This window comes from Vulpes vulpes, chromosome 9 (assembly GCF_048418805.1).
Source record: "Vulpes vulpes isolate BD-2025 chromosome 9, VulVul3, whole genome shotgun sequence".
Lineage (NCBI taxonomy): Eukaryota > Metazoa > Chordata > Mammalia > Carnivora > Canidae > Vulpes > Vulpes vulpes.
The window spans coordinates 95,898,837-95,926,068 of record NC_132788.1 but is presented as its reverse complement, the minus strand read 5'-3'; the positions used below and the strand labels follow the sequence as shown (position 1 = coordinate 95,926,068).

General features: G+C 41.1%; 1 protein-coding gene across 2 annotated transcripts in view; it reads left to right on the top strand.

Annotated features, from left to right (window-relative positions):
- The window catches only part of SACM1L (SAC1 like phosphatidylinositide phosphatase), a 58,727-nt gene extending 31,931 nt beyond the window's left edge, over positions 1–26,796 (top strand). For both annotated transcript variants that reach the window (XM_072721089.1, XM_072721090.1), the window contains exons 8-20: positions 2,196–2,297; positions 4,431–4,516; positions 5,292–5,378; positions 5,883–5,951; positions 10,126–10,205; positions 13,739–13,837; positions 16,852–16,990; positions 19,126–19,195; positions 19,317–19,389; positions 20,274–20,367; positions 20,485–20,577; positions 21,506–21,563; positions 24,943–26,796. In XM_072721089.1, coding sequence (XP_072577190.1) covers positions 2,196–2,297; positions 4,431–4,516; positions 5,292–5,378; positions 5,883–5,951; positions 10,126–10,205; positions 13,739–13,837; positions 16,852–16,990; positions 19,126–19,195; positions 19,317–19,389; positions 20,274–20,367; positions 20,485–20,577; positions 21,506–21,563; positions 24,943–25,079 — 1,187 coding nt within the window. In that variant the 3' untranslated portion in view covers positions 25,080–26,796. The remainder of the gene's footprint in view (positions 1–2,195; positions 2,298–4,430; positions 4,517–5,291; positions 5,379–5,882; positions 5,952–10,125; positions 10,206–13,738; positions 13,838–16,851; positions 16,991–19,125; positions 19,196–19,316; positions 19,390–20,273; positions 20,368–20,484; positions 20,578–21,505; positions 21,564–24,942) is intronic.
- Positions 26,797–27,232: the final 436 nt, after the last annotated feature.

Sequence of the window (27,232 nt, the reverse complement as noted above, 5' to 3'; positions counted from 1 at the left end):
GAGGTATAGTCTTTGCAGATGGTAGCACTGAGGACAGGTGGCCTACTGGCTCGTGCAGTCCAAGCATGAATCTTAGGAACTTACTGGTGGAAATAAACAAGGACTGAAATTTATCAAGAATGTGGTGCTGTTTTTATAAAACCTAATGCATAAGCAAGCCATACGTTTTTAAGTCATGTTTGCATATGGTGAAATTAAAAAGGCAGGAATGTGGTCTCCTGAGAATAGTGTTACTTCTGGGTAAGAAGTCACTTGGACAGAATGGGAAAATAACATAAGTAGATTCAGGGTTTTGGTACTGTTCTGAAGTTGGATGGTAGATTCATAGATATGTAATTTATTAGGCTATTAGGCTGTATAATGGATGAATCAAGCTGCGTTAAAAAATGTTACATATAAAAATATGCATAGGGCAATCCCAAACAAATGAGGAAGGAAGAAAGATAATAAGGCCATTGAGACAATGAAAGAAACCTGTCTTTCTTTCTTTCTTTTTTTTTTTTTTAAGATTTTATTTATTTATTCATGAGAGACACACAGAGAGAGAGAGAGAGAGAGAGAGAGAGAGGCAGAGGCACAGGCAGAGGGATAAGCAGGCTCCATGCAGGGAGCCCAACATGGGACTCGGTTCTAGGTCTCCAGGATCACACCCTGGGCTGGAGGCGGCGCTAAACCGCTTAGCCACCCTGGCTGCCCGAAACCTCTCTGTTATGGTATCAAGCCTTGGTAAACATGAAAAGTCAAAGTAATTCTTAAGAGAATTTGGCATTTTCTAATAAAATCAGGTGATGAATATACTCCATGACCTTGCAGTCTTAACTCCTTAGAGCCACTTCCTGATGTCTATGTGCGGAGATGTTTGTTTGTAGCACTTTTATGCTAGCAAAAACTGGAGCCAACCTGGACAGTAGGCTGGAAGAACTAGTGCGGCCACAGTGGATAAAATACAGCCACAGCAGCAAGTGAGCCCCAGGCCCATATTGTTGAACACACAGAGCAAGCCCAGACATACACAGGATAATTCCATTTATGTAAAAAGGTAAACTGTTGAGTCTAAACAGATTGCTCAGTGGCAAAACTAGAAATACAAGCAAGGGAGTCGTGTACTGATTGGCTAGTGGTCCGCACTTGGAGGGCAGCAGGGGAGCTAGATGCAGAGGAGTGACTGCTCTGGGTGCTTCAGAGGTGCTAGGGGTGCGCGTGTAGGTGAATGTGAGCAGGTTTAATGATTTTTGTTATGATTAGTCATATGTAACTGAAACTGGCCATTTTAACCAATTCTGAGTGTATAGCTTAGTAAGTGGCATCTCTTTCCTAACATCATACAAAGAGCATCAAACCATCTCCCTCTCCCCAATCAGAAATTCTCCATCTGGGAAGCAATAGCTCCCCAGACAGGACTCTCTTTGTAAATATTTAGATACATTGTGTATTCTTTTCCAATTATTATATTTTCTGATAACATCGTTTTAATGTAAGAGGTTTGCATCTCTATAGGCTTCTGCAACCCTTTATTCTGGCATGAGGTGGTGAGAAGCCTGTGTCTTGAGGGTCCATTGGGATAGAGCTCCTGAGCTGCAGTGAGCCAGTGCAAAGCACTTGTTACAGTCATTAGGGAGATAATTTTATATCAAGAAAAGCTTTTGAGGGAGATACCTTTTTTTTTTTTTTTTCATATTCAGTTTCACTTTTCCTGTTTCAAGAAAAAAGTCAAAATTTGTTTCTGGATAATCCTGAATTCAGTTTGATCTGTAAATCTTCATATGCATTCCAACTGTTTTGGGTAATTTATATTTGTAATTATGCATATGATATATTTATGTGTGTGTGTGTTTGTTTTAATTGCAGTAGCCTAGTACCCCCCCCCCCTTTTCCATTTCTTACTTGGAGGCAAAACTATTTTAAATTTATGTTTTCATTTAAAGGAGGGTTTTTTGGTAATGTGGGTAATATTTTACTTTTAGAAAGTGCTTGAGGATAGCAGGGAAAGGAAATCATATTTTAAAAAAAATTTTCGTTTTTTGAGAGCACAGGTAGGGGGAAGGGCAGAGGGAGGAACCCAAAAAGATGATACATTCTTGGTCCGTTTTTTTCCTAAGGATGGAGTTATTCTTGCTAGAGTACATTTTCAAATGTAATCTGGAAATAATACCTATGATGTTTATAAATGTTATATTTTTCTTAATGTATCTAAGTTATTACTATGCACTCATGTTCTATTAATGGAAAATACTTTGATTGGATTCTCATCTCCAGGAGAAGTTGTTTCAGAGCTGGTGTGCGCTATTATGTAAGAGGTGAGATTAATTGTGTCAGTGTGATTCAATATTGGGTTATATCTATGACTAATTAATGTTTTGTCATATGGTGACATGAATGTAACCTTTTGTATTTTATTTGTTCTCATTATCATTTGATAGCCTCACTAAATATTTATCTCCTGCTTCATTATAATAATTAGGTAGGTTTTCTGTGCTTTACTCCAGCTACTGTAGTTACATTGCAAATGTTCATGAGACCCCATAGGCTGCTTCTTACTGCTTTAAGAGAACTCATTCATGTTGTTTGCTGGATGTCTGAAGGCCAGCTGAACTCAGTGTAGTTTCAGTAACCTAAACTCACATCAAAAAGTATTTTCTTTTATTGCTCTTGGGTTTTTTGCATGCATAAAGCTAGATATTTGACTTTATGCCTTCAACTTTAAAGATTTTCGTTTTGAGCATTTACTAGGATTTGTACTAGCAACATGCTAATTTGCTTAAACCATGCTTTTAAAATCTGCCTTAAAAATTACTGAAAAGATTTTTCTTAACTTTTTCTTTTTTCTTCTCTTTTCTCTTTTCTTTCTGCCAGAAAACCAGAATAAAATCCTGTGGGCCATATATATCAGAATAAAATCCTGTGGGCCGTTAGAGAAATTGTAGAAGTTTTAGGCCACAAAGTTGTAAAGATTATTCCCTTATTACAGGTAGTATAGGCAAAAGAAGAAAGGCATTTAGTAAGGGCCCTGGTCAAAATTATAGGACCAGAATTGGAGTTAGCTCCTTCATAACTAGATTTTCTTGGATGGAGACATATTTTTAATTAAAGCTTTTGAATAGATAATAGGTTCACATAGTTCAGGCATCAAGAAATATAAAGAGATAGGCAATAAAAAATATTTCTCATCTTTGAGCCTGTCTGCTGCATCTTAACTTCCCTAGCAGCTGATCAGTTGTTAGCTTCTTATTTATCCTTCTGGATCATTTTTATACTGTTAGAGTTGTGTGTACCGCCCCCCCACTTTTGTAGGCATTGGTTGTATACTCTGCATATTTTCTTGCCCCTTGATTTTTCTTGTTTTTAAAATTTCCTATACCTTGGAAATCATTTCGTAAAGGTCTGCCTCCCCTCTCCCTGGCCACCCCCTTCCCAGCACCCCCACCCCCACCAGTCTCATTCTCACTTCTAAAAATATTCCTTAATGAGAATTACGGAAAGAACCAAGTATAGGATGCTTCTGACAAGTAATTTTAGAAGGTATTGAGAAAGCGTTTCCTTGCGGATTGGACTCAGTAATTTTGTCCCTGTCACTGTTGTTAACCACCTACCTCACCTAAAAGTGTTATGTTTGAGAAATAGATCAAAGAGAAAGGATGTTAAGAAATAATTTGAGGTGGTTAAAAATAAAATCTATTGACTTCTTTAGATAATGTGGTCATTTGAGTCAGGGACTAGCTTGAAAGTTGCCTTTGCCAGCTTTTTGTTGTACAAATAGACTTTATGAACAGGGTTGTAGAGGATTGCTTCAGATAATTGAAAAGACTAACGAGTATCAGGACTAAACACTAGAGCAGTGCTTTTCAAACTAGGCTTTGTGGGTATGTTCATGGAGTTATGGGGATTTTAGGATTATAAAGTTTTTGTGCTCTTATTTTGATAATTAAAATCATTGTAAACATCTGCTGGCCCATTTGCATTATTATAACAAAATACTGTTGCCGTGAACCAATATTTACATTTAATACTGTGCTTAATGGTTTTAACTTTCAAAATAGTATTTTTCAAATTGGGATCCATGGGCATACTCTCAGGGGTCCTTGAGAATTGCATTTTTCTTGAAAATATTCCTCAAGTTTGAGAAACACTGTTTTAGAGGAATTGTGTATGTATAAATAATTGATATATTAAATAGCAGCCAACGTCATCTGATTATTAATTGATCCTTACTATGCTCCTGTAAGCCTGTTGCAGTGAGTGAGCTCCTGTTAGCTTTCTGATGATGTATGCATTTGTCTGAAATTTATTTTTACAAGTACTTTTTTTTTTTACAAGTACTTTTCCACTAACTTGAACTCACTTAATTCTTTCCAAGTTAAACTAAATTAGTGAGCTTCTGATGTGTTTCTCATATAATAAATATAGTTAACTTTAACTTTTTTTCAATTTAGGAATTGATTCTGAAGGTCACGCAGCTAACTTTGTAGAAACAGAACAAATTGTGCACTACAATGGAAGCAGGGCTTCATTTGTACAGGTGGGTGGATGTGTCTGTCCTGCTGTTGAGATTTCCTTCCTCTTCCCTGCTTTTTAAAGTAATGCCATTGTCTACGATGTGGGAAAAGTCCCCTCAGAACAAAGCTACTCTGTTAACCTGGCTCTTACCTGCCCATGTTTCCTGCCCTTGAATTAATTAAATCCCTTGGGAGAGGGGAGGGGAGGGGAGGAGGTCCAAGAGTGGTGGAGGTGCAGCCACCTATCCATTCACCCTCTCCACTTCTTCAAGGCAGTGGTGACGGGACAGAAGCCAGCTTGTGATGGCTTTACCTGCCCTGCCCTTCTTTGTGGGACAGTGTGTCTCTTGTTGCCTCCTTTCAAAGTTGTGGATTACTTGCTGCTCCAGAGCAGTAGTGGCTCAGCATATTTATAAATTCTTTAACATACTCATTTGAGAATGAATAAAGCAGTTTTCTAGTTTCATCATAATACCACATTACATAACAGACATAACTTACCAAGTTTTACTTGTAGATAAGTTGATTTATTTTGGAGTTTAGGGGAAACACAGAACCATTTACTACCCGAGTAGTAAACATGTATATAAAATCAGGAGGAAAAAGTCCTTTCCAAATGTATTCCCATAAAATATGAACTTTTAGAGTAGGTACACCCAGATACCTTTCATAGAGATAGTAGGTTGTATTTTTTCTTTGTAGTCAGTGATACACACCCACAACCACACATAACAGTAAGCAAGCTGAGAAAAACAAGTTTATGTGTATGTTTCTTTTTATATTTCTCTTTTCTTTTAGACTCGAGGATCAATACCAGTTTTCTGGTCTCAAAGACCAAACCTCAAGTACAAACCGCAGCCACTGATCAACAAAGTAGCGAATCATGTGAGTATCTTCTGTGCTTTTTTCATTAGCTAAAAATAGCTTAATGGCATTATAGTTTGCACATTGAACATGTAGTTATTCCTCACAAGTCAAAATCCAGCATCTGCAGCCATTCTCCTTGGTCCTGGCACCTAGTGAACCTCTGACCCAAAGACTTTAGAGATGCCATGTTGGAAATGCAGAAAGCTAGCGGTTGATCACATGTTTGGCAATTTCAGATTTTAGAGATCTGGTAGCTTTGCAGCTTCATACCATTTATAGTCTTTAGTGTATTCTCTTTGAGGTCATGTTCAGAATTAAAGTATGGTATTGTAGCTCAGAAGAGAATGGCTTGTAATGGTTGTTTACTACGTGGTATTCAGAACATCTAGAAGACCTGGTCCCAATCCTAGTGTCAGTCTCTTGAATATACAAACAGGATGTTTAAGGAGATACTTTAAAAGATTTCTAAAATATTCTTATAGTGTAATCTGGTAAAGTGTAAAAACTCTTTTCTCTTTCTAGATGGATGGTTTCCAAAGGCATTTTGATTCACAAGTAATTATTTATGGAAAACAAGTAATAATCAATCTGGTATGTTTCTTACATGTTTCTTGGGGGAACAAAACAAAAAACTAAATTAAAAAAAATATAACATTTACTATTTTAACTATTTTTAAAGTGGCATTATTAATGTATTTTACCGTGTCGTGCAGCTGTCACCATTGACCATTTCCAGAACTTTTCATCATACCAAACAGAAACTCAGTGTCCACTAAACAATAACTTCCTATTATCCTTCTCAGCTCAGCCCCTGGTAACTATTCTACTTTCTTATCTATATAAATTTTCCTATTCTAGGTTCCCCCCATAGGGGATCATATAATACTGATTCCTTTGGGTCTTGCTTATTTCACCAAGCTTAATGTTTTTAAGATCTATCCACATTACAGCATGTATCAAAATTTCCCTTTTTTTTTGAAGACTGAATAACATTCAATTGTAGATACCTTATTTTGTTTATCCATTTATCTGTTGATGGACATGGGGTTGTTTCCACGTTTTAGTTACTGTGAATAATGCTGCTCTGAACATTGGTGTTTGTGTATCCATTTGAGTCCCTGCTTTCAGTTCTTTTAGAGCTGTAATTAGAAGTTGAATTGCTGGATCAAATGGTGATTCTAGGTTTAACTTTTTAAGGAACCACTGTACTGTTTTTCACAGTGGCTGCATTTTACATTCCCATCAGCAGTGCACCAGGGTTCTACTTTCTCCACATCCTCACCAGCACTTGTTATTTTCAGGATTTGTTTTGTTTTGTTTTTTGATTATAGCCATCTTTATGGGGGTGGAGTGGTATGTCGTAGTTGCAGGCTCCCTGCAGAGAGCCCGATCAGGTCTCGATCCCAGGACTCCAGGATCACGCCCTGAGCCAAAGGCTCAACTGCTGAAATTTTTTTTTGTAGTTCAGTTTTTTGATTACCTTCTCATTTTCTTTTGTGTATATTCTACAGATATTTTCTTTTTGGTTGCCATGAGGATTACCTATAATATTGTAAAGTTTGTAATATTTAATTTGAATTGATGCCAACCTAACTTCAGTTTGCATACAAAAACTTGACTCCTATAAAGCTTTGTCCCTCCCCTTTATGTTATTAATGTCACAAATTATATCTTTATACATTTTGTTCCCAGTAACATAGATTAATATTTATTCCTTTTTTAAAATTTAAATTCAATTTGCCAGCCTACAGTATAATACCCAGTGCTCATCCTATCAAGTGCCCTCCTTAGTGCCTGTCACCCTCCTCCCCTTCTGCAACCCTTTGTTTCCCAGAGTTAGGAGTCTCTCAGGGTTTGTCTTCCTCTCTGATTTTTCCCTACTCAGTTTCCCTCCTTTCCCTTATAGTCAGTCCCTTTCACTACTCCTTATGTTCTGCGTATGAGTGAAGCCATATGATGATTGTCTTTCTCCGATTGACTTGTTTTACTCAGCAGAATACCCTCCAGTTCCATCTACGTCGAAGCAAATCATGAGTATTCATCTCTTCTGATGGCTGAGTAATATCCCATTGTATTTATATACCACATGTTCTTTATCCAGTCATCTGTTGAGGGACATTGTGACTCCTTCTGTAGTTTGGCTGTTGTGGATATTGCTGCTATAAACATTGGGGTACCTGTGTCCCGGTGTTTCACTGCATCAGTATCTTTAGAGTAAATACCAGTAGTGCAATAGGGTAGCTCTATTTTTAATTTCTTGAGGAACATCCGTACTGTTTTCCAGAGTGGCTGTACCAGTTAGCAGTTCCCGCCAACAGTACAAGAGGGTTCCCCTTTCTCCACATCCTCTCCAACATTTGTTGTTTCTGTCTTGTTAATTTTAGCCATTCTTACTTGTGAGGTGGTATCTCATTGTGGTTTTGATTTATATTTCCCTGAGGTTTATAGTTTCTTAGATGCATTTGACTTCTGAGTCCCATAGATTATAAAAAAAAAAAAAATGGAGGTACAGATCAAGATTACAGGAATGCTGCCTTTTATATTAGCCTGTGTCTTGTATTTACCTTTATAGGAGATCTAAATATCTTCGTGTGGCTTCAGGTTGCTTTATAGCATTCTTTCATCTCAACCTGAAGGACCCCTGTTAGTTTTTCTTGTAGGGCAGGCCCAGTGATACTGAGCTCTCTCTGCTTTTGTTTATCCAAGAGTGTCTTAATTTCTTTCTCATTTTTGACAATTTTTCCAGATACAGAATTTTTGGTTTAGGCTTCTTTTCTTTCAGTACTTTACATATATCAGTCCATTGCTTTCTGGCCTCCAAGGCTTCTGAAGAGAATTTGGCCTATAATCCTGTTGAGAATACTTTGTATGTATTCCCTCTTGTTGCTTTCAAGATCCTCTCTTTGTCTTTTGGTAATTCGATTATAATGTACTTGGCGTGGGTTTCTTTTATCATCCTTGGAATTGAGTGATCTTCTTGGATTTGAAGATTTATGTTTTTCATCAAATTTGGGAAGTTTGGGGCCATTTTTTTTTTCTTTAAAATAGGTCTCTAGCTCCTTCTCTCTCTTTTCTTTCTGGGACACCTGGAATGAATGTATTGTCCCCTGGTTGTGTCCCAGACGTTCTCTGAGGTTCTGTTCACTTTTCCTCATTCATTTTTTCTTTCTGCTCCTCAGACTTGGTTAGTTCATTTGTCTTGTCTCCAAGTGCTGATTCATTTTTCTTCCTGCACAGATGTGTTCTTGAACTCTTCTAGTGAATGTTTAATTTCTGTTTTGCATTTTCAACTCCAGACTTACTGTTTAGTTCCTTTGAATGATTTTTGTTTGTTTGCTGATGATTTTATTTGTTCATGTACCGTTTTCTTGGTTTCCTTTTGAACCTTGTGTTTTCCTCTAGCTCTGAGCATATTTTAGACACTTGTTTGAAACTTTTTTTCTCGTAAATCTTCTACAGGGATGTTTTTTGTCAGTTTATCCTTCTCCACTGAATAAGCCTTGTTTTCCAATCTTTTGTTTGTATTCCTTGATTTTTTTTTTTTTTTTTAAGATTTTTTTCTATTCATGAGAGACACAGAGAGGGAGACAGAGACACAGGCAGAGGGAAAAGCAGGCTCCATGCAGGGATCCTGATGTGGGATTCGATCCCGGGACTCCAGGATCACGCCCTGGGCCGAAGGCAGGCACTAAACCGCTGACCACCCAGGGATCCCAGTATTTTTATTGTTGAAAATTGGGCATTCTGTGATTTAATGTGGTAGCTAGGGAAGTCAGATTCTCCTTTCCCAGGGTTTTGCAGTTTTTTTGTTTTGTTTCTATTGTTGAAGGCTGTAGTAATCTATTTGTTTTCAGACATTTCCAAACCATTTTTGAAAAGACTATCCCTTGTTGTGTATGCTCACTGAGTGAGGCCTCTATTCTTTGAGCTCATGTTCAGCTAATGTTTTGACAGAGATTTCTTTGAATGCCAGGAACTGAAACAGACAGGAAAAAATGAAAAAGAAAGAATAGCCCTATCTTAGTCTCTGCAGACTGGTTCTATGCTGGAGCAGTTTTTCACTGGTTTAGCCGGGCTCGCTTGAGCAGAGGTGTCAGCCTGAGAGTGAGGGCTCTGGGTATTCTCAGGGCTTTCTGATGTGCCTCTTGCCTGGGCATGCATGTGGATTTCTAAAATCCTCCTTATACCTGGCTGCTTTTGAATGTCCTAATTTCCCAAAGAGTATAACCCCAGCTTTTTCTGCAGGCTGTAGATGGTCTATTTTATGGTTTCCAAAGCCCTTGCTTTAGGTAGCTGTTGGTTTATCATCCGCTTGTAGCTGTATGAACAGTGTCCGCTTCTTCTCCTGCTTGTGTTCAGAGTTATGTAAGGCATAGATAAGCCCGTCTTTCAGGTCGGAACAAAACATCCATGATAACTTGCAGAAAGGTCTGGGGCCCTCTATCCAGTTTGAGGAGGTAAACCAAGAGCCTGATTGCCGCTTCTTAAGATTGAAAGCATCTTAAGATGGGGTGGGGTAAAGGCAAGTAAAAATGTCAAAGAACTGTCTATAGTTTTGAAGATAGCTGCTTTTGGATCAGGCGTTTGCTTGGTTGCTTTAAACTTTTGTTTTCCTGAGCTCCTACAGAGTTGGCTCAGATAACTTCTATTGTTTTCAGTGTTTCTGGGAGAGAACAAGAGCTTAGACCTTTCTGGTCCACCATTTTGCTGATGTCATTCTCTCCTTTTAAAAGAAATTAAAGCTGTGGTGTTTAATTTTTTACAGGTTAATCAGAAGGGCTCAGAGAAACCACTGGAACAGGCATTTGCAACAATGGTGTCTTCCTTGGCCAGTGGAATGATCAGGTACCTTCCTAGAGATCTTGCAGGTCTCTTCAGGTTAGATGCACCTGCGTACCCAGCTGTCCCTCCTCATTCACGGGCATCCATTCCCAGACCCCCAGTTGATGCCTGCAGCCGCACCTGGTCCTGAAGCCCATATAGGCTATGATTTTCCTTAGATACACATACCTGTGATAAAGCTTAGTGTCTAATACAGGCATAGCAGCAGATTAACAGATAATAGAATAATTACAATAGAATAATTAAACCAATGTACTATAATAAAGGCTGCGTGAATGTGGTCTCTCAAAACATCTTGCTGTACTATAGTTGTGCGTCTTGCGATGATGCGAGGTGATAAATGCCTACATGATGAAATAAGCTGAATCATGTAGGCGATGACTGACCTGATTTCATGTCAGGAGGAGGATCATCTACTTTCATCCCAAAGTTGACCGCGGGTAACTAAAGCCATGGGCGGTGAACCTGCGGATAAGGGGAGACTACTGTGTACACCAGTCCATAGATCTCACTAGACATATGGTGTCGCCCACTTTCCAAAAGTCCGCGTCACACTACTTCGTTCTTACAAAAGCCCTGTTGGTACCTGTTCTCACTAACCCAGAAGAAATCCAAAGATGATTTTTAACTTTTACGAGAAAGTCATTACCACACTGATGGACGTCTTTCTTTCACAAGAGCAGAGAGGCCTGTGGCATGAGGCAGACTTTTGGAAAGCAGGGGTGGTCTTTGCTTTAGGCTACTTCAGGTCATGAAAAGTTCCATAGGACACACTATACTTTTGGATAGTAGGGGAAACCTGAGTTATAGTTCAGCTTTTTTGTTTGTTTGTTTTTCAATACTAGGTCAAAGCATAATTTTGGTGGCTTGAAATTTTTCTCTGGCATAATTTATATTGCAGAATAACTTCTTAACAGTCAGATTTTAATTTGAATTTTGTTGAAGTTTAGTCCCTGGTCAAAATCCCCTCCTTGAGGCTTTGTGTCGCATGGCCAATCGGTCATGAATTTCAGTTCCTTGTGATCATTTGATGTAATCTCTGTGGTCCTGGCCACCACAGGAGTTGAAGAAATTTCCGCTTGCATGGTGGCCTTGTGTGGAGCAGCAGCTTTGCTTCTGTAATTCACCAGGCTGTAGTTGTAAACCCTGTGTGGCCTTGTCAAAAGAAGGGGAATCTTAAAACACCCAACAGTTGCCCTGTGGAAAGGTGTGAGGTAATGAGTCAGCCCATTTGGAGCATTCTGTAGCAGGAAACTGGGCAGGAGGTGAGGGTGTACTGTGGTAGGAAGTGGTCATAGACACTGAGGGGGAACTTTCCAAAGAAATAGTGTGGGGTTATTTGGGGAGAAATTTTTTTAACTTATGAAAAATTTTAAACATCCACAAAAATAGAATGATATAATGAACCTTTGGGGAAGAATTTAAGTGTCTTTCATCCAACTCAGAACTCTAACAAATTCATCAGACCCTCTGCCCCATGCACACTTCTGCCTCTCTCACAGCGGAACTTTCTTAAACACTCTTCGGAGGACCCAGAGGAGGGTTCCTACCCAAGATGTGCCTCAGAATCCTCAGAGGAACTTAGAATAGCTCTTAGACCTGAAAACATAGAATCTCTGGGTTTGGAGTCCAGCATGCATACTCTTGAGTGAAGTTTGTCTGCTGGCTGCTGTGTATACACAGCAGGGCCTTCATAAGGCCCTTTTTCTGCCCAGAGGGTTTCCACAGATACAGTGGTCTCCAGAGTCGTCTTGAGTTTGTAGCAGCAGCCAACTTTGAGAACTTGCTGCATAGGTCAGAGTTTAGAGTTAGGCCCTAGGTGTTCTGAGGAGCTTGGAGGGCAGCCCAGGTCTCACCTAAAGAGTGAAATACCCAGGGCTGTTGTCATTTTCCTTCCGCGAGCTCTAAAGACCATCAATCAGACAGAAGAGCATATTAAAAAAGCATATTTGAATATTTCTTAATTTAGTAAATCCATGTTCTGGCCGAGGGAAAGAATCAGTCTGTTGATTAAAGTGAAATTAAACAGTAGACTTAATTGTCGTGTTTCAGATATCTGTTGGACTGATTCACTTTTTAGTTGTTTAATTTAGATGGTTGCTTTGAGTAAATTAAATAAATGAAGTTGGTAGATTGATGATATGACTCGCAAGAGAGAAAGGTCATATGGTTGCACTTCTGAGGAATGGTGGGCCTCTTCAGCAATGGGAAGTTTTTCTTTTGGGAACTAGATGAGAAAATGAGCTGTACTAGGTAATGTATCACTGAGGGTTGCTTCCTAGAATTTGGAAAGCAGCAGAACTGCTTGATTCTTAGGGTCAGAAATAAATAATATATTTAAAGTCATTCATTGTCAAAATATAGATAGCTATGTGGTTTGTTCTTAGAAGACACGAGTGTGATTTTAGAAGGATGGACGCCAAGAATCCAAGTGCATGTAGGTGTTGGTGAGCTGCTTAAGTTCTTCAAGCCAGTCTGGGACTGTAACTTCTGGTGGGAGTACCCCAAAGTGACTGTCACTCTGCCACTCTTGTGGGAGTGGCCTCTCTGGAAATGCTTCCCCTGCTCCCGGTCTTCACTAAGTCTAGCCTTTCTGTTAGCTCTGTTTTTGTACTGATTTCTAAGGAGACCAGTCTCTCCTCATTAGTGAGATAACCACTAAGGAGCCCCTGGACCTGTTTAGAAGCCCATGCTCTATTGATGCTCCTTTGGTTTATTGGAGCCACAGGAGTCTTGAGAGGGCAGACACCTCATCTTTTATTTCACTCTGGATCAGAATTGAGGTCTTTCCAGTCCTACTTATGACTTGACTTGGTTCCTGACTCCCTTGACTTTCAGGAACTGGGTCATGGCTTTTTTTTTTCCTCACCTCTCAATCGGCAACATTTTCCAGCTCATGGTAGGACACCTTCACTGTCAGATGTGTTCTAACCTTCAGAATTGGGCCTATTAAATACCAGATAATTAAAAACAACCCATTACAGATTGACGGGAAGAGTCCCTCTACTGCATGTATGTGAGACGTACAGATAGTGATAAAGACAGCACATGTTTTGATTTGTTAAAGAAGGTGATGGGCAGTAAGTAACCAGGGTGGGGTTCATGTTGCCTCTGTTCTTCTGACAAACCTCAGTACAGGTCCGATACTTGTCTAATCCCTGCAAACTGATTTGAGTTCAACCATTTTGAACATTTTAATCGATTTGAAAAATAATAAAAGGGATCCTATTCTTTGTGCATGGGGGCAGATAATATACAGTGGCTATTCATTTGGGTAAGGCTACTTTATGTTATATACCTGATTGCTGTACCTGAGCTCACTTCTGCTTTTTGCTGGGCTTCTCTAGTCTTCTCTGAGGGCCTCTAGAAGAACATGTGAAGATAGAAGGGTGTGTGTGTGTGTGTGTGTTGGTAAACCCAGAGTGAAGGAGAAGAAATCGGTACACTCAAAGAGAGGGAAATTAGCGTATGAACACAGTAGTAGAAGGAAAATGACTCATCTTTGGTCAGTTTCTGCATATCTTTTCTTTCGGTAGATATGTTGCCTTTGACTTCCATAAAGAATGTAAAAACATGAGATGGGATCGACTAAGTATCCTGTTGGATCAGGTAGCAGAAATACAAGATGAACTAAGGTAAGCTATATCACTCCCCCATAGAGGTCCAGGGAAGAGGGTTGTGTGTGTATGCGTCATAGCTGTTACGCCTTATCCAGCACAGTTACATGAACGCAGGTCCCTGGGTTGATGGCAGTTGTTTGTACCATTAATTTTACTTTTTTCATTAAAAAGATGAAACAGTGATTTAAAAATATTTTTAGATTCTTAAAAGCAACCCAACACCAGGTATTTTCACATTTTTGTGAATCAGCTGCCACTCATTTACAAAGCTTTACATAATTGAACTTAGTGTTAGAATTTTATATTCAGTTGTTTTCACTGAACATTCTAGGATGGGTCTTTTGATATTTTGTCTTTGTAATGATGGTGTGAAACGGCTTTCCTATACTCCACTGTGTCATAGTGCAGGCTCTGTTAAATGTTCTTTTTCATATTAGGCATCTGGCTTGTTTTCTTTTCTTGTCCTACCACAAAAGATTGAGCAGTGGTGAATCACCCTGGGTATATATATTCTTACTTCTGTTAAAGTATTTCCTAAAATAAATTCTTGAGAGTAGGATTAATGGTTCTAAGGGTCTAAATAACTTTATGGTACTTTCTGTGCGTGTTTACCGTTATTTACCATGTGGGCTCACAGGTTCACGGTCCCCTCTGCATAGGTCAGTCTTCAGTTGTTTTAAAGCCAGAAGAAGGAATCTATAAACCATTCTGTCAAGCCTGTGTGTAATTCTAACCCTGGCAGCCTACAGGGGTTAAACTAAAACTAACCCTTTTCGTTTTAGTTACATAGTAACATAGTAAAACTTTTCCCTCTAGGCATTTCTCAGTTTTTAAAAATATATTTATATACATATTAAGTAGCCAGCTATAGTAAGTTAAATCTCCTCATTTTTGATGAAGTTTTGTCACGAGCAGCTAGTGAAGGGGGATTGATGAACATCATTATTCGGCTAGGGTGACACTAGACCTGGGATACTATCAGAGGAGGTGGCTCCTGGGTTTGCCCATTAATTGCTGCCACACAAGAGTGTGAGAAAGGATTGACACCAGGCTCTCTGGGTTCCTGCCTGCTGGGTTCCATCGGGCAGTGGAGCTTTCCACCAGTGACCTGCACACAATTTCTCTGGACGTTTGTCCCAGGGGTTTGGGGGGAAATGGAAAGAATCTGGGCTTTGAGATATGACACGTCTCATTTTGAAATTTGCTGCTTTTTTTTTTTTAATTAATTTTAAGTTATTTATTTATTTATTTATTTATTTATTTATTTATTTATTTATTTATTTATTTATTTATTTATTATTTGAGAGAACATGTTAGCACAAGCAGAGGGAGAGGGACAAGTAGACTCCCCACTGAGCACAGAGCCTGACTTGAGGCTTGGTCTCACCCTAAGATCACGACCTAAGCTGAAGTCAAGAGTCAGATGCTTAACTGACTGAGCCACCCAGGTGCCCCAAAATCTATTTGCTTATTAGCCATATGACCCAGAGGCAAGTTACTTACCTTCAAACCTTGGTTTGTCCATTTGCAAAGTGGAGATAATATCACTACCTTGTAGACTCAGTATATAGTTTAAGAAATAATATTTGTAAAATACCTAGTATTTATTTTTTAAGTACTCTTGGGGTGCCAACGCCTATGTGCACTCATGCATACACGGACACATACCAGCTCTAAATGAACCTCACCAACTCTTCATGAACCTCATGTAGATTTTTAGCCTAAACACATTCTGAGTGCTTACTTTTAAGGTCATGATTTTTATTTGGTCTACAGTAAATATGTATTTCCCTGCCCATTTTGATTTTGGCAAGTAATTGCAATAAAGTTAACATTACCTGGTATTCATTGTGTGCTCTGCCCCATACACTGTACATTGTGCATGATTTCATTCAGACCTTGGAGCAGCGCCACCTCCGTTTTGTGGATGAAAAACTTCAGATTTGGAGAGATTAGGGTAATTATTTGAAGTTACAGTTAGTAACTAATGAGATGTCTGAGTAGCTAAGGCTAGCAAACCAGTTGTTTGCTACCACAGTCCGTGGTGTTCCCTGCTACACTGAATGTTGTCCAGTTTCTGAGCTTATAGAATTATCTGAGGATATTGTTAAAAATTAGGGAAACATAGGGACTGGTGACCATGATTGGCTCCAGTGCGGACATCTGGGTGGTTAAGAAGAGAAAGGGAACCTGATTTTTCAAACAATACCGTCAAATTTTATAAACTTTGTACTATTTGTATATATTTCCCATTGTAAGAAAGGTGTTAGGAGCACCTGAGTGGCTCAGTGGTTGAGCGACTGCCTTCGGCTCGGTGTGATCCTGGGGTCCTGGGATCAAGTCCTGCATCAGGCTCCCCGCAGGGAGCCTGCTTCTCCCTCTGCCTATATCTCTGCCTTTCTCTGTATCTCTCATGAATAGATAAATAAAAACCTTAAAGAAGAACAAGAAAGGCTTTAAAAATGTTCTTTTTTTTTTTTTTTTAAGATTTTATTTATTCATGAGAGACCCCGAGAGAGAGAGAGAGAGAGAGAGAGAGGCAGAGACACAGGCAGAGGGAGAAGCAGGCTCCACGCAGGGAGCCCGACGAGGGACTCGATCCTGGGTCTCCAAGATCATACCCTGGGCCGATGGCAGCACTAAACTGCTGAGCCACCCGGGCTGCCCTAAAAATGTTCTTAATGGACAATTTCCAGCCCTTGCTTCAGAGATTCTGACTTGAGTTCATCTCAAGGCCGAGTGTGTTAATTTTCAACAGACAGCTCAGGAGATTCTGACCATGCTTCAAGAAGTCTTGATATACAGCACAGTGGGGAGCAGCTGTGTCATAGGGGGCCTGCTTCTGGCCTAGTTATTTAAACTTCTTTTGCTCTCTGGTAATTGCATACCCCTGGGCCACAACTTCCTGGCCGGCCTTTCAATTCATCAGTTTTACTAATGTTACTCATGAGAGCCTGGATACAAAGGAGGAGGGTCTTAGTGCATTGGACTGACTTCGGTATGAGGGTGTTTATACAAATATGTTTTAGTTATTTTCTAGTGGACTCTGCTGGCATGGTGGTGACGAGTCAGGAGGGTGTGTTCCGCAGCAACTGCATGGACTGTCTGGACAGAACCAATGTGATCCAGAGCCTGTTAGCTCGCCGCTCACTGCAGGCCCAGCTTCAGGTGCACACACTTTTTTTCTTATTACGTCAACAATGGAGCCCCAAATTAAAGAAGCCACATCTTTAAAAGTCTTAGCAGAAAACATTAGAAAAACAAGGGGTGCCTGGGTGTCTCGGTTGGTTGAGCATCTGCCTTCAGCTCAGGTCATGTCCTGTGATGATTGAGCCCCACTGGGCTCCCTGCTTAGCAGGGAGTCAGCTTCTCCCTCTCCCTCTGCTCCTCCCTCTGCCTGTGTGTGTGCACGCGCTCTCTCTCTCTCTCAAAAAAAAAAATAGTAATAATTAAAAAAATACATTACAAAAACAACAGAAAACATTGATGTTACTCCCCCCTAACCTAGCTTTTGTTTTGTGTTTTTGTCTTTTCCATCCGTGGGTGTGCACGTTGCCATACCTGTGGTCAGCATATGTGTACACAGTTGTGGGGTTTTTTTAAACAAGATTATATTTTTAAGTAATATCTGCAGTCAGCGTGGGGTTCAAATGCATGACCCTGAGATTGAGAGGTGCACGTTCCACTGACACAGCAAGTCAGGCACCCCTTAACACAGTTTTAAATTTGCCTGATCCTTTAGAGTTCTAGGGAGCCATAATTTTTTTTTAAAGTTACACCTACTAAGTTGCTACATTTTGGCTTATAAATAGCACTGTAGAGACTCTATCTGCATCTGTTACTATGAACTTGAATTCTTCCCTTTGGGTTCCTTGCCAGAAGTGGAATTTACTGCTAAAGAGAGTATGCTTTCCGAGAGGGACACAGCAGTCTATACTGCACCAGTGAGCGCGATAAGTGAATCCATTTCATTGAACTCTTGCCAGTGTGAGATGTTTTTATTTAAAACTTTTTTCTGTATTAGTACAGAGTAGTACCTCACGGTTGTTTTCATTTGCATCTCTTCTATTACTGGCAAGTGATACTAACCTCCAGCTAAGAAGTTTCTGACACAGCTTTCTTTACCACTAAAATTGGGCTATTGAGAAAGATAGCTATAAATATTTTCTTGTGTTTATATTTGGAATTAAAAATGTAGAGCCCAGATTTCCAGATCACATTGGCACTTAGTATGAGGGCCAAACAAAACGCATGCCAAGTGGTTTCCTGCCTAAATAGTAAGCTGCGTTTATGACAGTTCAACTTTATTATTTTATGATACCAGAAAAGAATTACGGAAGTAAAACACCTCTGAAATGAATTGCCTTTGAATCCTAAGTAACACGGGCCAAAGAAGTGGTTTCCCTGTTTGAGCATGCTCTGGTTTGTATTGTACCTTGTCCTTTTCATCCTGATGAATTTGCTTCAGGGCCTGTTTTTTATTAGAAACAATAGTAGCAAAAACCAAAAACAAACCAGTAATAGCAATGGTTGTTTGCAAGGCCAATAAACAAAAACCTATTTAATTAGGTTCTGTAATCTATGTTTAACTATTTTACATGCTGAATGTAGTATCATAAAACCTAACCAGCCTTCAGAGAGTCTTGGGGCATCAGTGCCAGCTGGTGGGGTCCTCCAGTTGTGCCCCCCGCCCCAGCTGAGGGTCATGGAGGGCAGCTCCTGCGCTGTCTGAGGTGGGAGCACCATCCTGGGGTGGAGATAGAGAGCTGTCATCTGAGGTGCAGTGACATTGGGGACTCTGAGGTGGTTGAGGTCTGAGACAAAGCAAGGCAGGGGCTCCTAATCTGTGGTCAGTGACCCCCAAAGGGGAGTCCACAGAGGGATTCAGGAGGTGCAAAGGGCTGTGTGTATGTGCAGTTTGTGGGGAGGTAGGTGTATAGCATTCATCTGGGCGCTGGGTGTGAGGGAGGCCTGGAGATGGGAATGGGGAGGCTAGAGGGTGGAGGCAGTGGGAAGTTGGGGAGTGGCTGCGAAGGAGGAGGTGATGGCTGGGGTCCTACCTCTGCTCTCCCTTCTGCCCCCCTGTTCCTGTGGGGCTGGGGCATAGGGAGAGTGGGGGCTGCAGGGGGAGGAGTCCTCAGAGGGGGAGGCCATTGTGAGCTGGGGCACCCCTGTAGGCAAGGACTGTATTTCCCACCTGCAGCCAGGAACCGTGTGATGATACCATGGGGGGTTGTCTGCTTTTCTGGAATCATGTGTGCTGAAATCGGTTACATTTGAATATGGTGTGCTTCCTATTCCAGAGACTAGGAGTTTTGCACGTGGGACAGAAGCTTGAAGAACAAAATGAATTTGAGAAGATTTATAAAAATGGTAGGTAATTTCTTTAGTAGAGGCAAAGTTACTCCGATGGTGAAATAAATTAATATCTTGGATTTAGGAACTCTGGTTGTCATGTGAATCACTGTTGATTATCTTTTCCTTGGTTTCACAGCCTGGGCTGACAACGCAAATGCTTGTGCCAAACAATACGCAGGCACTGGTGCCTTGAAGACGGACTTTACCAGGTAAGCCATGCTTTTCACATTGCACTCCGGATCTGCAGGTCTTGTGTCCCATCCAGAGGCCACGACACCCGGGGCCTCAGGTCACAGCAGTTGAGTCAGGTGTGCTGGGAGGGGAGGCTCCGGTGCTGGAGGCTTCCTAGCCTCCCTGGGTGGTTATGCTATGTGGAGAGGCAGCCGCACCCCCTAAGCCCCCCTCTGCAGACCTCGCGATTCCGGCCCCGGTCCCTGCAGTCTGAAGCAGGACCTGAGGTTCTGGACCTCAGGGAAGCACCCAGGTGATGCCCATGCGGCTTTCTAGGACCACACTGGCTAGTGAGAGGTCAGGACGTTGGGGATTTGTTACAGATGTTGGTCTTTCTCTGCTGTAGCAATTCCCCGAGAGCGAACATTCCTAGTCTGTTGTTCTGACCCTGGGTTGTGTGTTTCTCTTCGGGTTTCTTTCCCTTGCAGCTGGATCTGAACATTTTGTCTTTGTGCCAACTTTGGTACTATTTTAGAGGGAGAGTGCACGTTTCTTGGACTTGCCAGTGGTTTCTTTTGGGAGATGTGTCCTTGATACTTTTAGGGGTGATTTTTAAAATCCTTGTAACTGGGCAGCCCTGGTGGCACAGCGGTTTAGCGCCGCCTGCAGCCCAGGGCGTGATCCTGGAGACCCTGGATCGAGTCCCATGTCAGGCTCTCTGTATGATGCCTGCTTCTCCCTCTGCCTGTGTCTCCGCCTCTCTCTCTGCCTGTGTCTCTGCCTCTATGAATAAATAAATAAAATCTTAAAAAAAAAAAAAAATCCTTGTAACTCACTTATCTCCATACCACATACTTGCCACAAAACTGGGGGAGAATTTACTATACAAATCTGTAACTTGAAATTCACCTCTTCTCCCCAGAACCGGGAAGAGAACTCAGCTGGGACTTCTGATGGACGGCTGGAACTCAATGATACGGTATTACAAGAACAACTTCTCTGATGGCTTCCGGCAGGTGAGTTTGTGTTTGGTGCTCATGTCTGGTCGTCAGGGGGGCCGCAGCTTTGTACTGTTCTTGAGTCACATAATTACATCGAATTGGGGACTTATTAATTCCTTTCCTCTGTTCTAGGATTCCATAGACTTATTTCTTGGGAACTACTCAGTGGATGAATTAGAATCTCACAGTCCTTTAAGTGTTCCACGGGATTTGAAATTCCTGGCTGTAAGAAACCTTTCTTTTTCAAGTTTTGTTTTTTTCTTGCAAAGATTTATTTATTTCAGAGAGAGAGTATGTGAGGAGGTTCGGGGGTGGGGTGGGGAAGAAAGAATCTCAAGCAGACTCCCTGCTGAGTGCAGAGCCTAACTTGGGACTCAATACAATGACCCTGCGATTACAGCCTAAGCTGAAATCAAGAGTCGCGGACACCTAACAGACTGAGCCACTCAGGCGCCCGTTTTTCAAGTTTAAAAGCATTAGGTCTGAAGGTATAGATGGCGCCAAGTCCCTTTGATTTAAAACTCCCTATGTTGTTCTAAATGGACCGTAAATACTTCTTTTACCTGAAGAGAAGATGAGGGAAAGGAGGAAAAGAACTTTGGGACGTTTGTTTTCTCTCACATGTCACTGTCTTTTTCTGTGAGAGCACAGGAGCAGAAGGGAGCTCGGAGGGTTTCTCGTTTCAGGGAGACTCCACTCCTGTCACAGTCAGGAGTCGCTGGGGGCAAAGCTGTAGCATGGAAAGCAGAGTGGTTCTTGACATTCTGTCCTTTTTTTTGACCTCTCTATTCACCAGACTTTGCAGGAGCCCCTCTGGGGTCTCACCCAGTGGGCAGAGTGCCCCTGCACAGAGCAGGCTTCTCACTTGGGCGGCCTCTCTTCATTTGGCTCCTAGGCATGGGCCAGAGCCATGCTTCTTCACACCTTGTGGCCTAACCAGTCTGAAGACTTTAGCAGTTGTGATTGAACCCCCCCCCCCCAATAATGGGGTTTTGTTGGGAAAAGATATTTTGTAGTTAGATTGCAGAAGGGTTTTCTTTTTCACACAAAGCTTGCACAACAGACTTTGAAACCATTGAGTAGTGTTCTTTTTTTTTTTTTTTTTTGAGTAGTGTTCTTAAGTGATGACTTGTCTCTCCATTTTTCTTTTCAGTTGCCTATTATCATGGTTGTTGCCTTTTCGATGTGCATTATCTGTTTGCTGATGGCTGGTAAGTCTGCTCTTCCTTCACAGACTCACATTCCTTTCTCAGAATGTGGCACTTCCTTGTACAGCGTCTTGAGTGTGCAAGCATACTCTGCACTTGATGTTTTCCTGTTAATTGTAGGGGGAGCAAAGTGACCAGATGTGAGTAGTTTAAATGTAACAAGAGAAAGAATTTATAATTCTTTGTTCAGTATTTTGTTCTTTGTTCAAATTCAATAATTGTTGTTAGGTCTTGGTTTTGGTTTTTTAAGATTTAAACTTTTTTTCCTTCTTAACCTAAGTAATACAAAGTAATCTTAGAAAACAGGTGAAAAAGAAGAAAATATTATTTATTGTTCTGCTTTGTAGAGCTAAGCTAACTACTTTTAACATTGTGATGATTTATTTATTTAATTTATTTATTTATTTATTTATTTATTTATTTATTTATTTATTTAAGATTTTATTTATTTATTCATGAGAGACAGAGAGAGAGAGGCAGAGACCAGGCAGAGGGAGAAGCAGGCTCCATGCAGGAAGCCTGACATGGGACTCGATCCCGGGTCTCCAGGATCAGGCCCTGAGCTGAAGGTGGCACTAAAGTGCTGAGCCACCTGGACTTCCCCGTTGTGATGTTTTAAAGATTTATTTATTTATTTATGATAGACGTGGGCGGGGGGCAGAGACACAGGCAGAGGGAGAAGCAGTCTCCATGTCAGGAGCCCGACGCGGGACTCGATCCCGGGACTCCAGGATCGCGCCCTGGGCCAAAGGCAGGCGCCAAACCGCTGAGCCACCCAGGGATCCCCATTGTGATGTTTTAATCTTTGTGTGTGTGATTTTTTTTTTTTTTACAAGTGAGATACACATTTTTTATAATCTGTTTTTTCTCATTGAGCAATATAAGCCTTTCCCCATGTTCTTTATTTTTAATGGCTGCATTCAAATCCATTTATGGATATATATTTAGCTAGTGACCTATTACTGGACAAGCAGATGTTATTAATAGATTAATACACTACTTATCATTAAATTTTAGTAGATTGAGGGGCAGCTGGGTGGCTCAGTCGATTAAGTGACTCTTGATTTCAGCTCAGGTTGTGATCTCAGGGTTGTGGGATTGAGCCTCGCATCCAGCTCCATGCTAAGCATGGAGCCTGCTTAAGATTCTCATTCTTCCTCTAAAGAAAAAAAAATTTTTTTTAGCCTAAGAACTTGTGCTAACAAGGTCTTTACTGGTTTTCTCTTTTTCTCTCACTGTTTTCCTGTATTACTAAGCTAATAAGCACATAGGATTAAAGTGTTTCCGTTAGGTACTCTTCAGTGCTATGGGATCTGAGTCTATGAGTTGGCTGTATTACGCTTTGAGATGCAGCTTTAGGCAGGTTGGGCTGTCTGATCTGAGCCCCGCCCATTGTCAGGGTCCCATTCTCACTCCCCCCTCTCACAGTGACCCTTTGTTCTCCCACACAGACCTTACCCCCTTCTCATCTCCACAGCATCATGTCCCTTTCTCACAGCACTGTGTCCTTTGGCCTCATAAGCACCTGGGGATCTCTTTTTCTGAGGTGGTGTATCTCTGTGGTGTCCCCTGCATCCCTAGTGAACGTCTCTCTTTGTGGGTCATGATTTGCATATTCGTTTATCTTTATCACTGGATGAGCAACACTTTGAGGGCAGACACTGTGCCTTTCTCAATGTTTTATCTCTGTGTCTGGGATATAGTAAGCCCTCAGCAAAAGTTTGCTGAGCTAAGGACCCTTAACACCACCCCTACGCGCATTCTGGAGCAGAGGGTCAATAGGTACCTGTTCATGTCTGAAATCCCTGTAATCCCCTCAGTGTTCAGCGCCATAGGCAGTCATGACATGGGCAGGGAGCTATCCTGTTGTACTCTAGGGCAGGAGTTTAGCATTTTCTCTAAAGAGCAAGATAATAAATAGTTTTGACTTCCAAACTACATACCATCTCCATTTGCACATTATTTGTTTTTACAACTTTGGGAATGTAAAAACTCTTCTTAGCTCACAGTATGAAAACAGGCTGAGGGCTCTAGAGCACGGACAGTGCTTTGTGGCATAATTTGGGCCCTGTGTCCAGTCTGGGGACAGGAAGGAAGGTGGACAGGGCCAGCAAGCACGTGCCTCTCGTGATTCCTAGGGGTCACGCTCTTCAATCCCTAGACTCTCTGACTTCTTTAAAGCACTGCCTAGTGGATGCCATTTTCTGGGAGCCTGTCGAATTAGTTTTGTTACTTTGATCTCTTCTGTGTTTTCTTGACATCCCTGTAGAACGTCTGGGGAGGGAGGAAAGTTGACAGCTCAGCCTGAACAAATGATGATTCCTTTGGGGAATGTCCTGGGTTGGGCTTTTGAGGACCTGCCTTTCTTCTTTGCCCAAGAAGAATTTTAAAACTCAGAGGTGTGAAAATGAGCAATTACGTAAATTTCTATAAAAAGAGATGGATGCTGAGGATAGCAATGTTTCATGTTAGTTTGTTGCTATAAAATGATGAGCATTGTGATGTTTAGATGTGATAGCGTCTGATTTCTAGCCTGTTCTTTGGGTTTTTAGAGAATGGGGAATAAGCGCAGTATGATCTCCGACAGCTTGCTAGGAAAGAGCCTGCCTGGCATGCTTTCTCACCGTCTCCTGGCCTCTGCACACATCTCCCAGGTCTGCAGGTGCAGTCAGTCCTGTCACAGGAGGGAAGCTGCGCTAGGTTCAGCTGCTCAAGTAGTAGAACAAAGTAGATCTTTTCCCACTGCTACTAACCCTCGTGAACTCTAGACATTGCAAAAAATGCTTATCGGGAGAGTTGTGTGAAATTGGTCATTAAAATATGTTACTGAGCTTTGTCTTACACACTTTTATACATAGCTTTTCTGAAGCATGTATGTGTGTTTTGTACAGTTATTTTTTATGTAGGCATTTTGATTGTGGTAAATGTATTAATAGTTTCTTGTAATATAAAAGTGCTGAGTCTAAAAGTAAGTAATTATTTGCATGATTGGAATGCAAATAGTTTGGTCAGGTGGTTTTTAAGCTGTGGCCTCTGGATCAGTGGCTTCGACATACATTCTTCGACTTGTTAGAAATGCAGATTCTTGAGCCCCACCCCCACCTGCCAAGTCAGAATCTCTGGGGTTGGCCCCAGCAGCCGACACCTTGTCAAGCTCTGGAGAGTTCTGATGCCAGTCAGAGTTCAAGAGCCACTTGTTCAAACCTTAATTGAGAGGTTCTTATATTTTTCCTGCAGATGTAGTAATAAACTTTGATATTGTGAAGATGAAACTTTAATATTTAAACACTGGACTTTAATTTTGCTAAGCAGCTGAAAACTGCCTCTGGGATCAATAAAATGATTTTTATTTATCAACTCTTTTTTTTTTTTATATCAATAGGTGACACTTGGACAGAAACACTGGCCTATGTGCTTTTCTGGGGAGTTGCAAGCATCGGAACATTTTTCATTATTCTTTATAACGGCAAAGATTTTGTCGATGCTCCCAGATTGGTCCAGAAAGAAAAGATGGACTGAATTTGTGTCTGTGGAAAGCGGCTTGGCTTAGAAGATTCCATTATGCAGAACTGGAGTCTTTACTGACCCGCTTTCCACGTCACCCCGAGGTCTTTCGAAAGCCTTTCTCCAAAAGCCCACTCTGTGCCGTGTGGGGGGATGACCTCTGGTCAGCCTGATGTTCCTGCCTTGACCATCTCTTCACTACTTGGACAGCTCTAGTTATAATTTGAAGCTCTTCTGTAATTAAAAGGTAACCTGAATCCAACTCCTGGAATGGAAGGAATCTATTCCCTGTCAATTTAATCAACTCTTGCAGAATAAGTAATATATTTAAGAAATCTAGCTTCTTTCCTTATTTAAAATGGTAAAATTATTTTTCTAGCTCAGTTTCCTTATTGTCACTGTAGAGGCAGTTGCTGTTAGCAAGCGAACTTCCCCACACATCTTTGAATTTTTCTTAAAAGTTGAATAATAAGCTAACTTGCCTGTGTGTATGCAGTGTGAGTCTGTCACAGACATCAGGTAGTTTGACAAAGCAGGTTGTGACCTCCTGGCAGGGCTGGCGGGGGCCGGGGCTGGCATTCTGTTGGCGTTTCGGTTGAGCTGCCTTCTGAGTTCAGCTTGAACTTGGGTGTGAAGAAGAAGTTCAGATTTACTTTATCTTTTTTAAAAGGTGTAAATGAAATCAAAGAATGTAAAGTCTGTGTCTTATGCTAAAGGTCCAAAGCCGCCTCTGTTTTAAGGATTTGCCCCAGTGTGGAAGATACCCTCCGTTGGTCGGTTCCTCCCTCCTGGATGTTTTGGTTTCTTTGGGGTTCGTTCATTGAGACTCGTGAGCCTCTGGGAGGCTCTGGTGCTGGACTTGGTGTTGCACTTGGAGGCAGCAGCTGCTTTCCACGCATGGTACTATCAATGCTTTTCACTCTGTAAAGGTTTCTGTTAACGATCAATAAATGTGTCTGAAATTTCGTGCTTCCAGGTAGTTAGAGTTCTCCAAATCAAGGACCAACTTAAATGTTAATTTATGTGCAAAAACAAGCCTGAAAAATATGCTTTAGAAGCTGTGCATAGTTCTAACTATAAGTTGGACTGTATATTCAAACTGTAATTATGAGGTTTAAATATTAGGAAAGTGTGTAGGGTAGCATACTTGCCACTATTTTAAAACTGTCAATTAAATACTGCTACAATATTTGTGTTGTGCTTGAAAATATGTACAGTTTTTTTCAATAGTAAGACCTTCTGTTGTCCTTAAATCTCTCAAAGCGCCTTTATTTCAACATGACTTTTTTTTTTCAAACATTATCTTTTATAAACGTTAATAAAGAGTCATTGCTTCTAGAAACTCTAAAGGAGATAGTAGCTGGAAGCCCTCTGTAGCTTAAAATCAGTCATTAAAACTCACAATAGGGTAAGTAATTAGAACTACCTATTCTTAACATGTAAATAAGCATAATTTGTTCCAAAGATGAAACATTTGAAACTTGGTTCCTGTCTACTGTAATATATTACTCAAGTGCTACTGGACATTTCACGTGAAGAACTGACTTCCACAACCACAGCAAAGACCAGCTGGGAGCCGCTCGTGTGGCTCTTGTGGCTGCTCTGCAGCAAATGGACTCATGCTGGTGTGTTAGAGCCTAAAGTATCCGTATTCAGAACCTGCCGTGATTTTATTTCTAAATTCATGTACTGTACATCCTTAAGTGAAAATAAATGTCATACTCTTTTCTAACCACCGTTGGTATCATTCCTATACTTTGTCTTGAAAGGGATGTTCTTTATCTAACAATTTTTTTAAAAGATTCTATATGGGGATCCCTGGGTGGCTCAGCAGTTTAGTGCCTGCCTTCAACCCAGGGCATGATCCTGGAGTACCGGGATCGAGTCCCACATTGGGCTCCCTGCATGGAGCCTGCTTCTCCCTCTGCCTGTGTCTCTGACTCTCTCTTTCTGTGTCTCTCATGAATAAATAAATAAAATCTTAAAAAAAAAAAAAAAGATTTTATTTGAGAGAGAGCACGAGCAGAGGGGAGGGGTACAGGGAGAGGGAGAAGCGGACTGCCCTGCTGAGCAGGGAGCCCCATGTGAGACTTGATCCCATGACTCTGAGATCATGACCTGAGCTGAAGGCAGATGCTGAGCCATCCAGGTGTAAGTAAGCAAGACAT